Genomic DNA, 18,149 nt, shown 5'->3' on the forward strand with positions numbered 1-18,149 from the left:
ACAACTCCTCCCCAAAGCCTAGTACTTGGCTTACTCGGCTTTGGGAAGGCTGGTGTGTGTGTCAAATGTTGCCAAGGGCCGACAAGAAAGACCTTGGGGGCCACATGCAGCCCTTGGGCTGTGCATTGGACCACCCTGAATTCTACACTAGCTCACCTATCCCTCCATGCAAGTTCTCGCAACTCTTTTAAAAGCACTTTGGGAGTCTGATATTAAAACACACCATTTCCAGATTGATTATTTGCATCTTATTTGGCAGCAAAATGTGCCGCCCCCACACCTGCCAACTCTCTGTGATAGATTTTGGGCTGCAGTCCAGCGCACATGTGAATAAGCCTCACTGAACATCTGAGTAAATGGAGCCACAAAACAGGATCTCTGCACTGGCTGAGAAGTAGCTTTCTTCTATGTAGGTCTTGGCCGTCCAAAGTCGTAACTTGAGAATAATTTCATCACTTGCTATTTTCTCAACCAGCAGGAGCCGTGTGCATGCTGGAAAAGATGCCAGATCTGGATTGTTTATGGCTCTGCGAGGTCAGTGCTGCTGACACACAGTTAATGCTTATCTTTCTTTCTTCCCAAGTATGTGAAAGGCTGAAGCACATATTGTATGTTCAATATTTAAAGTAGAAGCAAAAGCATAAATCAGTAAGAAGACCCAGCTTTTTGTCCTCAGGTTTGGGCACCAGGTTGGGAAAGGTGGCTTTGGGCTCACTATACTTCCAGCTCTTTCCTCAATTGATTTGAAATCAATAAAAGGTTCTATTACTGTGCTGTTTTGGCTTTGTACACCACTCTTTTTGCTTTCCTATCAAATACCACCTGAATTATTGCCCTGTAATGATTATTTCTTAGATCAGTCAGGTTTGGATGAGCCAATAAGCCACATTCAGTGTTTTGAGATTGAGTTTACATAAGCCTTGGCTCAGGGGCTCCCCCTTTTCCTCAAGCACAGTTGCAAGGAAAAACCCATAAACTTTCACTTCCATTTTAGATTATCCACAGTTTACTAGGTTGTCCAAACCCAACAAACTGTGGTTAATCTTTAGCCATAGTTAGCTGACACAAGCCAACTTCAAACCAAAGTTTTAAAAGTAGGCTTGATCCAAAAAGCCATGATTAAGAATGAACAGGTTAGGGCTCTGACATAAGGATAAAAAAGGTAAAGGGACCCCTGACCATTAGGTCCAGTCGTGACCGACTCTGGGGTTGTGGCGCTCATCTCGCTTTACTGGCCGAGGGAGCCGGCGTACAGCTTCTGGGTCATGTGACCAGCATGACTAAGCCGCTTCTGGCAAACCAGAGCAGCGCATGGAAACACTGTTTATCTTCCTGCTGGAGCGGTACCTATTTATCTACTTCCACTTTGATGACATAAGGATAAACTGCAGCTGATCTAAAAATGGAAGCAGAAATGTTTGCTCTCCTCTTCTCAGCCATGCCTAAGGAGACAGGAAGAGGAGTTGGTGAGCACGAGGTTTGCTACAGCTTGTCTCTATAACATGTTACACAGGAACTGAGCCTATGAAATGCTGTCCATGATGGGACAAAGTTTGCGATGTTCCATGAAGAGACAAACACAGATTTTCCTGGTGCTTTCTGCTGACCAGGCTAGCCAACTTGCTGTGGAAAATCACAGCCTCAAAATGTACTTTCAAAAGGAAAGAATGAATGCTGGACAGGGGAACAGGTCAGATTCCTGCGAAGTCCATGTGTACAAATGATTGCCTTGTGCTCCTGCTTTGCAGCAGAAGCCGCTTTCCAAACATGGAGGGTTTGAGTTCCCTGTGCTGCTGTTATTCTTAGCTCTGTAAACTCAGGAGCTAAACAAAACTTTGAAGTGGTATCTTCCATATCACGCCCAGCTTCAAGGAGAGACCCTCCCACGACTGTTGTGAATCACAACTGATTCACATGATTGCCTCAAAAACCTGTGCAGCCGTTGTTGGACTCAGTATATTTAGTTACTACCATCTCAGAAACTTCCATTTTAATAAGATTAGCTGTTAATGGTGTCACAGTAGCGTTGGTGGCAAAATCATTTTGAGATTTTTAATCTGCACTGAATCATGTGCAGATCTTCTGTTGGACTTTTAACTGCTGTTTAAAATTCCTTTTTTTGCTTTAAAATATATGTTGCAACCTAGCCTTACCTGAAAGACAGTCACCAGCTAAACATCAAAGAGATACAGAACAAATAAAATGAAATAACCATGTCTGGAAACACAGTGACTGGGCGTGTTGAGCAAGCCCGTTGGAGATTCCCCATGTATGACAACACAACATAGTCTCCATTTGCACTTTTTCCATCTAGCCATGGATCAGGGGACTGGAGCAATAAAGGGCAAACTCCAGTGTGTCCTCTTTGGTCTTGGGCAGCTCTCTTGCATTTCAGTAGGGCTTGTGGAGAACTTCCTGATAGATGGTGACTGGCAACCACATCCTATGCTGGGGCTGGGGAACCTTAGACCCTCCAGGTGTGGCTTGATCAAGAGAACCAGGAAAGAGGACAAACCAGGGCACCAATCTGCATAAATGTGGCATGCCGTAATTTTTATGTACAGGCTCATATTGAAAACTTAGTACTACAGGCAGCGACCATTTTAGGCACGTCCAGTTGACATCACCTTGCCAACAAAGGTCTGTATGGTTAAAGCTATGGTTTTCCCAGTAGTGATGTATGGAAGTGAGAGCTGGACCATAAAGAAGGCTGATCGCTGAAGAATTGATGCTTTTGAATTATGGTGCTGGAGGAGACTCTTGAGAGTCTCATGGACTGCAAGAAGATCAAACCTCTCCATTCTTAAGGAAATCAGCTCACCGAGTGCTCACTGGAAGGACAGATCCTGAAACTGAGGCTCCAATACTTTGGCCACCTCATGAGAAGAGAAGACTCCCTGGAGAAGACCCTCATGTTGGGAAAGATGGAGGGCACAAGGAGAACGGGGCGACAGAGGATGAGATGGTTGGACAGTGTTCTCGAAGTTACCAGCATGAGTTTGACCAAACTGTGGGAGGCAGTGGAAGACAGGAGTGCCTGGCATGCTCTGGTCCATGGGGTCACGAAGAGTCAGACATGACTAAATGACTAAACAACAACAATTGATGCATGACTGCTGATGTGCAGGTCCTTTTGGACTCAGAAAAGGGTGGAACAGGGGCAGAACAGGGCACAGCACTCCATCAATGTGCACAATCACCTGGAACACAACCCTCACACAAATTGGGTGTTGCCTGTATAGTTAAAATAGAAATGCAGTACATTGCACCACAGACACCAGATGAATTGTGAGCATGTTCAGTATGCTGGTCAGGAGCTGCTGTTGACAGGCAACTTCCAGTCTCCTGCTCTCCCTGTGTATGGTTCTTTATCTTTACACCAGACCTGGATAGCATTCAAATGGAGGGCAATTTCAAAATTAGGGGTTGTCCTCTGTAGAACAGGACACATGGTCACTCCTGTTTGAGCTCCAACTCCCAGCCAGCAGGGCCAATGTTCAGAGATGGTGGGAGCAACATCTGAAGGGCCACAGCTTTCCAGCCCATATACTAAGCAGTGGCTGGATATCCTGCTAGGATAAAGGTAAAGGTACCCCTGCCCGTACGGGCCAGTCTTGACAGACTCTGGGGTTGTGCGCCCATCTCACTCAAGAGGCCAGGGGCCAGCGCTGTCCGGAGACACTTCCGGGTCACGTGGCCAGCGTGACATCGCTGCTCTGGTGAGCCAGAGCCGCACACGGAAACGCCGTTTACCTTCCCGCTGGTAAGCGGTCCCTATTTATCTACTTGCACCCGGAGGTGCTTTCGAACTGCTAGGTTGGCAGGCGCTGGGACCGAGCAGCGGGAGCGCACCCCGCCGCAGGGATTCAAACCGCCGACCTTTCGATCGGCAAGTCCTAGGCGCTGAGGCTTTAACCCACAGCGCCACCTGCGTCCCATCCTGCTAGGATACGGGCCATTTAAAAAATAAAAAAAATTAAAAAATCATGCTTTCTGATGAGCAGCTGGCACTGCAGGTGCTATAGCTCCATACTGGCCTCACCAGTGTTGTTGAGAATGGTATTCTAAGCTCATGCTTGTAAATTAATTGAATTAATATGATCAGTAGTTTTGAAGGTATCTAGAGCATGCAACCAGCCTTGTCTCCAAAGCCTATAAGCTGCCTAGAGCCATTCATGTCCAAGTCACTGCTCTTCTTTGGGCTTGTATTTCAGAATGATATATAATGTCCTACTAGGTCAAATGAACAGTGAAATCTAACCTGAGCATTAGGAAAGCCTATCACTTTCTGGTGCCTTATAAATAGGCCAGACTCCTATTGCAGCTAAACGCCAGCCCTAACCCCAATTTTCCCAACCTCCTTGAAAGAAGCTGGCCTTACCAAAGGCTCCCATTAATCTTCTGTGCTATTGTATTCAATTTATTTTCAGAGATATATGAAGGCTCATCAGTGGGACTGACAAGGGAAATGTGTGGCTTCCTGTACCCCAGCCATTAATGTAAAATGAAGGAATTCAATGCATCTGGGTGTGAGGAAGTTGGTCATTCTTCAGAAATTGCAAAGAGTTGATTCCTTCTGGACAAGTGAGAAGGCTGTTGGGGAATGAGTAGCGGGGACAGACAGATCAAAGGGCAGGTGTTTACCAAGAGCGGGCAGCTAGGGTGCAGATTTGCACTGGGAGCATTGATCAGGTTAGAAATACCAGGAAAATCTCTCTCAGCACAATCATATGCATGACTAAGTCTCATTGCATTAGGGAGGGATGAATCAGTCCTATTTCTGGCTGGTGTCAATTTCACACACATTTCTCTGCAAGGCCCTCCTGTTCGTGAATTAGTCTCTGATTTAAAGTCCATGTGAAAATTCATATTTAAATACGTATTTAATCTCAATGTATGTCTAGGTGTGCACATGCTGGTAGTTTTTTTATTTTTTTAATAGCAGGGAACTGTATTGCAAAATGTTGCATTTTGGCAGTATCATCACAGAAGCCTAGAATCCACAGGCCTGCCCTCACTGTCTGCATGTTAGTGGCAAAGTAGACTCTTGCCATCCATCATCTGATAGAATGCACCTCTCTGAATAGCTGCTGCTGCTTCACTGTGCCACTGCAGGAGTTAAGAATAAAGGACTTTTCTTATGCCAGTGTTTTAAAATTCTTTATTTGAAAAAAAAAAAAGAATGGAAAAATATAGTGAAATGAAATCAGAGCTTCCTTTGAATGGGCTTCCCAATGGAAAACAAACATAATATCAAGGGGTAAGGGGCAGGACAAGATTCAAGCATACGTAATAAATACAGTCAAACAGTATAAGAAGAGGGTTATGCCATGGAGCGGGCTTGGGTGCCCTCTGTGACAGAAGACCACAAACCTTGCTGATTCAAGCCTGTCACGAGGGCTAGAAACTTAGCACTCTAAAACCTTATGGAACCTCTAGCACCCAATTCACAAGGAACACCTTTCATGCCAAACTATATGATTGCAACAATCATGTGAAAATGCCAACCACAATTTTCCATTCACAAGTTCATTGGATAAATCAAGCCCTCCTTCTGCTAGGGCAGCGCCGCAAGTGACAACATCGCCCTATCAAGTATCAAATGTTGCTTTAACTAATCCATTACATTTATATGGATACGATAGGCGTGGCCAATGGCATCAAACAGTCCTAAACTAATTTCGATTTAGGCTTCCCATGAAAACACAGTATGTGGCCACATGCCACACCTATTCTCAATAAGGCAGGAGGGGTGGGACAAAGATACTATATCAGTTGAATTTAGATCAGTAAATAAATCATGCAGTCATGATTCTAAGGCCACAAAGGACTATTGCAATTGTTTGCTTCTGGTGCACACAAGCATGGGAAAATGTAGCTGTTCTTACACCAGTCAACGTTCGCAAGGACTATTCAATTGATTACATCAAAACACAAGCGTCTGGTGTTTTGTGTGTGTGTGTGTGTGTAACCCATGAACATAAATAGGCCAGTAATAAAAACAAAAATCCTAGCTGACTATGCTCTCCTCTTGCTCTGCAAAGCTTGCATGGGAACCCTCATCTAGCCCCATTTATATGTTTTAGAAGCTGAGCACAACAGCATCCTCTTTAGCTCTCCACTGCAAGACTAACCTGCTGCAGCAAGATGCATCTCTTATTCATTACTTGGTGACAGGGACTGGGTCAGGAATTGTGCAAGGTCAGAACTAAAGAGGAAAGCACAAATCCTGCACCTCAGTTACACTTTCACTGTGGATTTTGGCCAAAATCTGTTTCATTTTATATTCTGGAACAGTTTTGTGTTTGTTATTGAACGCTCTTTTCCAACTCATACAACATTCATCCTGACATCATTAAATAAATTATCCATGCACATTGCACTAGAAAACCAGCTCCTCCTATAACTGGGCAGGGAAGCGAAATTGATTTTCTGACTCGTGAAAATATACAAAATAAATAGCTTTATACAAGAAAAGTTGAGAGCCTTCACATCTCCTGGGGTTATTAAAGGCAGATCACAAATGTTACTTACATATGATGGAATTTTGACATCAGAGGCTTTCTTAGCAAAGAGGGGGATACATTCCAGAGGTTCTGCCTCAAGCCACCATTCCATTTTAGGTGCCAGGGCGAGTAACATGTAGGCTCTCAAGAGCCAAGATCAGGTGTTTGGGTTGGAAAACCTGTCACCTAGACTATGATTATGCCTTATGGACAGCATCCTCAAACAGAGAAGCAAAAATAAAATAAAAATGTTTCATGTAATAATGAGCAGATCTGCAGGCAGAACCAGAATAAAGGGAGTAGATAACCACTCTGCCAGGCTATTTTTCATTTAACAGTCATAAGAAGGAACATTTCAGCAGATGAAGCTGTTCTTGTTGTAGTGTCACTGGGGTGGGAGCTGACCTGCCAAAATTCTCTCTTCTTGTCCTGTACTGTAATTGACAGCTCTTGGATCCTAAGATCTTACACCACAGCCATTGGCCATAGATGAAAGCATCATAAAGTGCATATCCTCATGGGTTTGAGCAATATCAGAAGAGATCAGATATTGTATCGTAACGAAACACATTCCTTTTCTCTTTCTACAAAACCGTTTGGCATCCGCCCAAAGTTCTCACCGAAGCAAAACTTGCGCAAGCTTGACCTTAATCACATCTAAGGCTAAATTTACACATGCAACAGAATGAGGTGGTGAAGTCCTGTGAAGTACAGCAGATTGTATAACTTAGGCTGCAGGTGAATCACGTTTTTGAAAACTCTTGCAAGCAGAAACCTAGCAAGGCATAGAAGGGAGCCTCTTCTAGACAGCCTTCTGTCTGCTATCCTGAGTTTCTGCTTTCAGGAATGTTGTTTTTAACATAAACAAGCAATCAGAAATATAACCCTACACTTAGACACACCACCCATGACACTGAGTTGAGAAGAGGCCATTCCACCACCTTAAGACTCTGCCACTTCACTTTGCGACACGTATAAATCAAGCTTGAGTTTTGTACCGGAAACCTTGATTCTAGTCCATTGATTACACACTATCTTTACTGCAAGGGGGGGGGGCATCATCTGTGGCACTTTTAAATTCAGCCTACAGCCTCTCCTTCTTTCCCCACCCCCATTATTTTTCAATTAGTCTTAGAAGTTTTTTTTAAAAAATTACATCCACATGCAACTGAGACTCCCTCCCCCCAAAGCCTAATTGTCATGTGGGGGGTATTTGTGGGAGGTGACAACTGGGGAGTGAAGGCTTAAATCTTACTCTCTCTGTCCTCCCCCATAGATTTTTTTTGTGGAAGGAGGGCAGGATGAGAGAGGAGAGAAAAGGGAGCAGGAGAGAATGGAGAGTCTATGTATGTAGGGGGAGTGTGGATGAAAGAGAGGAAGTGTGGGGTAAATGGGGGGGTTGATAGAGGGCAAGTGGGTGCAAACGTGGGGGGTGACTGCAGGCCTAACTAGAATTTACCTTGGGGAGGGAGAGAGTCTCTACCCATGACTTACAGCTTCCCTTAAATAACCACCTGAATTCAACTTACAATCAGCTTCTCTTTTGCCAGCAACAGCAATTATATTTCTGCAGATATTATATTAATAACTCCTCACCCAGATCATTTCATCTTAAACCTTTTAAAATGTGCTTTAAAACATGCCATACAGTTTTGCTGTAAAATAAAATGCTTCGGACAATAGCAGGTGTGAATAAATAAGCAGTTGAAATAGACATTGTAGAAATATGTCAGGAGCTTAAGAGAAGTGATCAGTTAGTTGCTTTTTCTTCTTTTGTGAGGAAACCTCCACTAAGGGCCTGATACTGCATACGATGGCTGCTTCTTTGTCTGCTTTAAAAGAACTACAATAATGTACTATTAATAGAATCGCTTCAATATGAAGATGGAGGATTGTCTCTTGGAGCAAGTAATGAGCAAAATTTCTACTGGTGAAATTTGATGAAGCATTGCCAAATTCAAATAGAGACACACTAATTTTGCATGGACTATTCAACCATTTTAAAACCACGTTCTATTTTCTCTAGGTACACAGGAGATGTGAAGGCAGCTGAATTTTCACACAATACTCGATTTAGAAAAAGGAACCCATCTGTAAATCAATAAATTAACACATACACACGCACACATACACATTTGCAAAGATTGTAAGATTTGCAGGTGCACTGTCAGAATTTCTCATTTAGTCCCTGAAGATATCAAACAAAAGCAAAAATAAATAAATAAAACAAAGCCAACAAAAATGCTGAACTTGCACCAGAGTGGTAGATTCTTTCCCCCCTTTGATCTTGTCTCCACTGGGCAAAACTGAACAGGTGAAATAACCCAACCAAATCCATAATCACATCAAGTCCATCATAAGAAAGATGCTCAGGTGCGCTTCTGGCACATCAGCTGTTCTGCAGGAATGGAAAGTAAAGTAGCCATGTGACTTGGATAAACTGGTGTGATATGTACATCATTCTGCTCCATGAAATCTGTGCATGTTTCTAAGGGGCATCAGTTTTAAGAGAAAGAAAAAAGTTCATCTTCAGTGTTGAACCGTTGTCTTCATATGTAGAAATAAGCCTTTTATCATCCTTCTCAGGTAGAAAAACACCCCGCAAAAAACGCTTTCTGGAGATTGGCATTCTGCAGCTCTGCACACAAAGCTTTGCAGTCGCCCTCACTTCCTTTGTTTGCTTTGAAAGAAAAGGCTAAGGTGTTGCAGCTAAAGATTCTTCCGGACTTCATTAGCTTTCCCACAACCCCTTGCAAAGGCATCCTGGAAGAGGGACTTACTCGGCCTCTCACAAACTCAGATGCAGCTACACTCCCTACGGCTGAGAGATGGTGTTGGATGTGAATAAAGTTGGCTGTGCAGGGGAAGAGCGAGTGAGGATTACATACTCTGTATAGACAAAGGAACTGAGTTGGAAGGTCTCCTCGTTCTCTCTCTCTCTCTCTACATGAAAAAAACCCCGAAACACCCTGCAGCCCCAATACCTAGCTGCCAGGAGAATCAGCTAGGGAGCAGCACGTGTTCCAGAAGATAAGTGATGGAGTCCCAGTGCTTCCAGAGGAGGAAGAGAAAAAGCACTAGCAGGGTGGTGCTCAGGAGACGCATGCGGGTCTTCATCAAGGGCGTGATGAAACTGGCAATGGTGGAGACAAAGACCAGCAGCACAGCCATCAAGGCCAATATGACGTTGATGAATTTGCCTAGCAGGGCCCGGGCATTGGCATTCTCCACGCCTTCCAGCTGCACCACCTGTTGCTGCTGCTGCTGAAGTTCCAGCTTGGTGACACGAGTCAGGCAGGATTCCACAGCCTCCTGCAGGGGAAAGAGAAAAAGGACCAGTGTTAGCTTAGCTGAGGGATGAGGGATCGCAGCTGTGTTAGAACATCTGCACTGCATGCTGAGAGTACCAGCTTCAATCCCAGACACGTCCAGGAAGCTGACAAGGTGAAAGATACTCTCTTCTGAGATCCTGGAGAAGGGCTATGAGTTGGAGCAAACAATAACTAGCCTAGATGGACATACAGTGTGACTTATTATATGGCAGATTCCAAGGTTCCTATGAAAGCTGTGGCACATCTACTGAGCTTGAGCCCTTCTATGATCTAGGGACAAGAGGGAACGGATTGCAGACTAGCAACCTAAAGCTAAGATCCATAGACAAATTCTCAGTTCTTCAGATGCAAGTCTCATTCCTCTCCTCCTGCCTCTTTTCAGTTCTCTAGACTTATCAGTACCAAACATCTATGCTCAGAGAATGATTTGAAGGAATATACCACAGTTCTAGTGTTGCAGGTCCGGTCCTGAGCTCTGCCTGTATAGCAGATCACCTAGAATTTGTATTTACCGTATTTTTTGCACCATAGGATGCACTTTTTCCCTCCTAAAAAGCAAGGGGAAATGTGTGTGCGTCCTATGGAGCGAATGCAGGCTTTCGCTGAAGCCTGGAGAGTGAGAGGGGTCGGTGCGAACATGCTTCGGGAACACATCCGCAGTGTGGGGACTCTTGCAGGAGTTCCCCGCAGGGCTCCCCACGCTGCGGATAGCAGCCTGCCGCCCAGTGGGTGGGGCGCCCTGAAGCAGAGCGCCCCTCGTGCCGGGCAGACATCCGCAGCGTGCGGAGCCCTGCAGGAGTTCCCTGCAGGGCTCCCCATGCTGAGGACAGCAGCCTGCTGCCTGGTGGGTGGGGCCCACTGAAGCAGAGCGCCCCGCGCGCCAGGCAGACATCAGCCAGCCCCACAAGCAGGGATAGCAGGGATGCGCAGCGCCACTATCCCGCTGTTCCTCGACCTGGTTTGGTTTCCCTGACCTGCTTTTGGGGGGGGGGGAATAAAGGGAATTTTTTTTCCCTTTATTCCCCCCCCCCAAAAAAAAACTAGGTGTGTCCTATGTTCCGGTGCATCCAATCGTGCGAAATATACGGTATATGTACGCCGTTCTATGTTTTTAGGAGGGAGACTGAATATGTGGAAAGAATAGGGAGGGGAAGATGTCAGGCCAGCTGCACAAGCATTCCTATGCATTCCCATACCTGAATGTCTCTGGCCCTCTCATAGGACTGGTAAGCCACCTTCTCCTCCATGCTGGCCAGCTCCTGTTTGAGATTGGTCATTTCATTCTGGTGGAGCTCCGTCAGGTCATTCAGCTGCTCTTCCAAGCGTTCATATCTGTGTAGCAGGAGAGGGAGAAACACATGCAGTGGGTGAGAATTTGGAGCCGGAGAAGTCAGGGAAGCTCATTGTATTCAGGTGTGGGTATGAGCTTTGGGGGCTTATAATGCTGGTGTCAAAGAAAACATGAACTTTTCAAATCCCTTAATTTTTCCTCTGGCTGAAATTTCCTTAACCTCCTACACCAATGCTTCCCAGTTCCCAAACTCCCCTCTCCCCTCAAGACTCACCAGCTAGAATTAGCAGAGGCATCCAGGAAGTAGGAACGAGGGATCTCTGTCTATTCCCCTCCTGAGTAGCAATGACAGCAGTGCTACATCTCTCATGGACCATCAAACCTTTCAAGTTCCAGAGAGATAGGCGAGAAGAGACAGAGTTCACTTCTCCCATTTTCTCATGTGCCTCTGCTACTGGCTGATAAATCCTCAAGGAGAAGAGGGAGGGAAGGATGTTCTGAGTTCATTGGCGATGAACTTGCCAGTGCTAATGAAAACACCAGCCCACAAACAACACTCAACTTTAACTTTCCTTGGAGCTGAACAACCAGTTAAGAACACCAACAGTTGACTAAATAATATCCTGCTTTTCAGCCTTGACAGGTTCACAAAGATTATTAGAATGCACTTAGATATAGATTATGTATGCCAGAGTCTTTTTGTCCTTAGCAGCTGATGTAACAACCCATGTTCCAGTCTCTTCCCTCTCGAGTAAAAAGCCAGCAGGAGCTATAGATGGTCTCAGGGGATGGCGGAAGGTAATGCCAGTCCACAGAAGCAGCCGCTCCAGGGAGTACTCTACATGATGAAAGCATTTAATGATCTATTTTCTCTACTTTCCAAGAGACCGGATTTCTTCTTATATCCCTATGAAACGTCCCTGCCTCATTCCTTCAGGATGTTGCTATATCCTTGACAGTCAAGCAGAATAGAAAGGGAAGTGTCATTTCACTGTGAACAGTTAAACCACTGTGGAAGCAAACTCACTGCAACTGCAACCCAATTATAGCCCCTTCCCTGGGACTGTCTGAGGTGAGATTTGCACAATGCTGGTTGGCCAACCCTTGTGTTAGATCAGAAAACAGCCTCCGCAGAGCAAGGCTGTGCCCCGGGATGACTGGCTGTCATCTGTACAAGCAGGAGCAGCTGGCAGGGAAAGTAGGGCAGAGTAGCCTACCCAATGCCACTTACCTCTACCACTTACCCAAGTGGGGGAGGTAGGCAGTGGGCAGCTCAGTGTGGGTGCAGAAACAGGTGCATCAGATTGGCTCAGCTGCTGTGCCTGCAATGGGCTCCTCACTGCCTCGTCTTTCCCTCTACTGGGAGCCAATAGTGATACGTGGCACTGGCAATCTTTCTCCTCCTCCTCCACTTAAATTTTAAGTGCAACCCCCCCCCAAAAATGGGGGGGTCCTTTAGCAAGTAAAAAGGAACCTTCTGGCACTCTATGTGTTATGGCATCAGTCTTTGTAGACTGGAATATATATGTCTGCATGGATTCAGAGGAAAGAAAATGTAAACAATAGCATCAAATGGACAGGAAACATGAAAGTGCACTCTGGACAATTCTATATATAAAGCTTAAATGAATAAGCACAGTGATATCTGGCCACTCAAAATAGGAAGTAACTGAAAATAACAGATAAATGTGTTTGTGGGAGGGGGCATTACTGGTTCATGTTTCTTCTTCTTCTTGATTTTTATAAAGTATTTTGTACTTTTATATTGTACTTTTATGTTGCAAACTACCCTGAGATCCTATCAGCAGCCAGTCCAGTTGAATTCTGTACATGGAATGTGGGAGTGGAAGATGAAGTCCTGCTCCTCACCTAAAGCAGCAAAACATCTTGGGCTACCCCTGGATCCTCACGGAAAACTATGCTTCAAAACATGTTCCCATTTCCACCGCTTAACCTTATATAGCATTAAACCAAGCCAGTGACTTGTCTATTGCACTGAAATAGAAAATAAAAGAAAAACAAACAGCAGAACTCAAAAGCAAATGGCAAGTTAAAAATAGCAACAAAAAAAGGAACTGAATAAAATCATTGTTCTTCATAATAACTTTTCTTTAGAATACTGAGCAGAACTATGAAATACAAGGGAGGGGCAACCGCTTGGTGGTAGAGCATATGCTTTGTCCAGTCCCTCACATCTCCAGGATTGGAGGGGGTTGGGAGGGGCAAAGATCAGGTGGCATGGGATGCTGCTAGCCAGAGGAAATACTGGAATCAATGGACATACAGTCTGGCCTAGGGCAAGAAGGTAGCTTCCTACATTCCTGCAACAGAGGAAGATGTCGACAAGGAATTGGATTGTGTTTCATATTTGGCTGTCAGACAGCTGTGAGAAGAACCAATTTGATAGTGGATGCCCCTCTGAAGAGCTATTGTGATGATTACTTCTGGGTAAACCAGCCAAAGGGCTACATGTCCTGAATGTTACATTGATACTCACGGAACCATATCCCATCACCTCATTTTATTGAGGAGGCCATCTAAGAAGACATCAGATTGCATTGAACATTTTGTTAGGCTTATTGTCCCAAGTGCAACTAAATGATTACTTGCTATGCTTTTTTTCTTAACATCTCGTCCGTTTGCCCCATGCAGTATGCTTTAAGGCAGCCTTCCCCATCCAGGGAACCTCAAAATATTTTGGACTACAACTCCTGTCATCCTCAGTTGGTGGTGGCCAAATTTCTATCAGTGGTTCTATCATTTGAAAGCAGAGGGCATCAATCCTACACATGGTGTTTGTCACAAACAGCAACCTGCAGCTCCCCTGCTGAATATGAGACCCTTTATAAAGGGCTTTCAGGCAGCCCCCTCCTCTCTTCTTTGAGCTGCTGAAAATCAGAGGCTCAAACCAGATTGCTGGACTGCTTAAAACTGTGCAGGATTTAACCCCTACCATCAGCTGATGAGTGGGGATTAAATCTTGCTGCTTTGGCTGCAGGAGCCTGTTCTGTCCTGGAAACAGGTGTGTGCAGTCAGTATGAGATTTAACCCTGCCTTCTCAACCACCAGTTGCCACCAGTGATATCAGCTGATGGGTAGATGGACATGGTTTAACTACCTGAAGCAAGGAGGACTGTTTCTAGGGCACTGCCTAAGGTTATGTGCTCTTTTATATATACATGAGTTGTCTTCAGCACAATCCAATGCATCTGGAGAGAACCAGGTTGATGCAGGCTGCTCTAAGCTGCAATCGTGTGCTGCTGATAGAGTTCTGGTTTCCAATAAGTTTCATATAGATCAGGGGTCAGCAAGGTTTATCTTGCCTGGGCCGGATTGGTCCCACGGAGATCTCTCCGTGGGCCAGATCGCGTATGTGTGTGAGTGTGCATGCCTACGATTTTCAGCGTCTGCACGTGCGCTGGCGCGATTTTCAGCGCCACGGAAGCAAGTCCCTGTGCTGTGCCGGTTTAGTGCAGCACACAAGCGGGCGGCTCAGTTTGGGGGCGGCTCGTGGGCCAGTCAAACGACCTCCACAGGCCGTTTCCGGCCCATGGGCCTTAGGTTGCTGAACCCTGATATAGATGGTTTTAATGTTGCTTTTTAGAACTGTTATTTTGTACTTAAGGTTTCAGAGGTTTTATTATTATGCTATACACCACCCAACTCCATTAGTTATTGAGGAACTAATAAGGATTTTACTGGCCTTATTATGCCTTTGTTACTCACATTTTATTGTGTTATTTTCTTTTGGTAAACAAAGCAGGAAATATGTTTGAAGTGTTGTATAAAAAAAACTTAGAACAGATAGATAGATGATAGATATAGATAGATAGATAGATAGATAGATAGATAGATAGATAGATAGAGATAGATAGATGATAGATAGATAGATGATAGATAGATAGATAGATAGATAGATGATAGATAGATAGATAGATAGATAGATAGATAGATAGATAGATAGATAGATAGATATAGATGATAGATACATAGATAGATAGATAGATAGATAGATAGATAGATAGATGATAGATAGATAGATAGATAGATAGATAGATAGATAGATAGATGATAGATAGATAGATAGATGATAGATAGATAGATGATAGGTAGATAGATAGATGATAGATAGATAGATAGATGATAGATAGATAGATAGATGATAGATAGATAGATGATAGATAGATATAGATAGATAGATATAGATAGATAGATAGATAGATGATAGATAGTAGATTGAAGATAGATAGATAATAGATAGATAGATAGATAGATAGATAGATAGATAGATAGATGATAGATAGATAGATGATAGATAGATAGATAGATAGATAGATAGATGATAGATGATAGATAGATAGATAGATAGATAGATAGATAGATAGATAGATGATAGATAGATGATAGATAGATAGATAGATAGATAGATAGATAGATAGATAGATAGATGATAGATAGATAGATGATAGATAGATAGATAGATAGATAGATAGATAGATAGATAGATAGATGATAGATAGATAGATGATAGATAGATAGATAGATAGATAGATAGATAGATAGATAGATAGATAGATGATAGATAGATAGATGATAGATAGATAGATAGATAGATAGATAGATAGATAGATAGATAGATGATAGATAGATAGATGATAGATAGATAGATAGATAGATAGATAGATAGATAGATAGATGATAGATAGATAGATAGATAGATAGATAGATAGATAGATAGATAGATATAGATAGATAGATGATAGATAGATAAAGAAATAAGTCCCAATGAATTTAGTGGAGCTGATTTCCTAATAAATGTCATTCAACTTTGGGGGTGAGGAAGAGATAAGGAAGAAAGTCATGGGGCTTAAAGAAAAAAATATTTCAGGTCTAACGTATTTTAGAATAATTCTTTCCCTGGAAGGCATGTTTTGAACAGCAATTTCTATCAAGTGGATAACCTATTCTATAATAGCTACTGTAGTGTAGGTGTGAGGGAACCTTTGGCCCTCCAGATGTTGCTGAATTACAGCTTCTATCAATGCCAGCAAGCAGTGCCAATGGGCAGGGGTGGTAGTTGTACGTCAGCAACATCTGGAGGCCAACGGTTCCGCACACCTGCATTAGTGGTTTATGCATTTGGTGGAAGCTGCCATTGAAAATGTAGCTTGGACGAAGGATTATTTCAGAACTTGTCAGGCCTGAAATAAATATCTCCCTCTCTGGAGCACCTGCAGTTCCTTCCTCTTTTCTTCCCACCTCTTTCCTGGTTTGGTGGTCACTATTCAATTGCAATCTAAAGGTTTTTCTCAGCCCTTCAAATGGGATACATGTGGGTGAGTGGAAAACAAATGAGAAGGGGGGTGTCTCTTCTGAAAAAAGCCTGCCTTTGGGAACAATGAGTTTTGTTTCCATCCCTGCTGTCACTGATAATTGCCTTCCAGGATATTTTGAGATATTTTCCAGCTTCTGGGGGAAAAAACCCAAACAGCAGGGGGTGGGGAGCATCAAACACCAGGGTAGGACAAAATGGACATCCAAAATAAATGAGGACACAGATAAGAACTTCAAACAATCAAACAGGCATCTAGTGAATGCATGTGGGGAGAGGAGGGTTTGTGGTGATGAGCCCTCCCTGACCTACTCACTGGACTAGTGTTCTTCAGCTTTGGGTCCCCAGATGTTGGGCTACAAGCTCTCAGCATCCCCAGCTAACTTAGCCAATAGTCAGGGTTGATGGGAGATGTAGTCTAATAAATACGAGGAATCTGAGGTTGAGGAACACTGCACTAGAGTGTCTGTACAATCTCTATGAATATACAAAGGGAACACAAGTGTGGTATGGGGCCCTGCACAGCCCCAACTGCATGCAGGAAAATTGTAAGCATACACTTTGTATGCACATGAAGATTGTAAGGTCCAGCGAACTGAGGTAGGATTTGCCACTGCAACTTTGCTTTCCCTAGGCCCGTTCACTGTATGCACAGTTGATTGCGTGAAACGCACTGTGTACACACTGAAGGCTTATCCACACTTACCTTTCTTCGACTCTTTCCAGGCATGGTCTGCAATCTAAAGCTTTGTGTCCGAGCACCATTTTTCTTTTCTTTTTTGCTGCAGAGCTTCCTGTGTGAAAACTTGCTCTTTAAAGCTCAGTTGTAACAAACATCAACCTGCGGTAAACCTGAATTGCTGTTTGCTCCAATTTGGCTTTAAAGAGCAGGTTTTCACGGGAAAAGCTCAGGGCAAAATAAAAATACAAATTCATCGGACACGTAATGTTAAAGTGTGGACATCTGCCTGGAAATAGTGAGGCAAAAGGTAAGTGTGATCTTCAGCAGTAGGATTGGACCAATGTGGAAAACTGATGCATACAGCAACCTGCCTGCAGATTTGTTATGGTCATCTGGGATGAGTGCATGCAGCCTTGGCTGATCCTAATAGGAAACTGGCCCTGTGAGACACTTCTCAGAAAATTGGGAGATGCTTCACTGAGAAAGCACTCACAGAGACTGTGTGCAATTTATTCTATGGTGACTGGACTATGTAGGAAGATGCCTTATACAAAGTCTGGCTATATGTCCATTTACTCCAGAATTGTCTACTCTGGCTGGCAGCAGCTCACCAAGGACTCACGGTCTTCCCCCGCTCTGCTACTTAGTAGAGATACCAGAGATTGACCTTGGAACCTTCTGCCTGCAAGGCAAGTGCTCAGTCACTGACCTACATCATCTCCCCAAAAGTCCAACCACCCTCCTTCTCCTCTCCATGCCCCAGCACAATTGTCTGGGCTTTGAAACAGAGACCTCTGACACTGAGGAAGAGCCATACCCCTAGACCAGGGATGCAGAATGAGTGGTTCCATAGATGTTGCTCGAGTACCTTTTTCATCATCCCTCGCCATTGGCTAAGGTGGCTGGAAGTAATGGGAGCTGGAGTCCAGCAACATCTGGGAGGACCACGGTTTCTCCACCCCCGCCCTAACCAGCCCTAGACATGAGAGCTGGTTGGGACCATAAG

The 18,149-nt window shown here is 44.1% G+C and overlaps 1 protein-coding gene across 13 annotated transcripts in view; it reads right to left on the bottom strand.

Moving 5' to 3' along the window:
- Positions 1–5,133: 5,133 nt before the first annotated feature.
- The window catches only part of TMCC2 (transmembrane and coiled-coil domain family 2), a 95,274-nt gene continuing 82,258 nt past the window's right edge, over positions 5,134–18,149 (bottom strand). For all 13 annotated transcript variants that reach the window (XM_083745484.1, XM_083745479.1, XM_083745485.1 and 10 more), the window contains 2 exons: positions 11,035–11,170; positions 5,134–9,818 (listed from right to left, as the gene is read on the bottom strand). In XM_083745484.1, the coding sequence (XP_083601610.1) occupies positions 9,507–9,818; positions 11,035–11,170 (448 nt within the window). In that variant the 3' untranslated portion in view covers positions 5,134–9,506. The remainder of the gene's footprint in view (positions 9,819–11,034; positions 11,171–18,149) is intronic.

Source organism: Podarcis gaigeae (assembly GCF_964106915.1).
Source record: "Podarcis gaigeae genome assembly, chromosome: 6".
NCBI lineage: Eukaryota > Metazoa > Chordata > Lepidosauria > Squamata > Lacertidae > Podarcis > Podarcis gaigeae.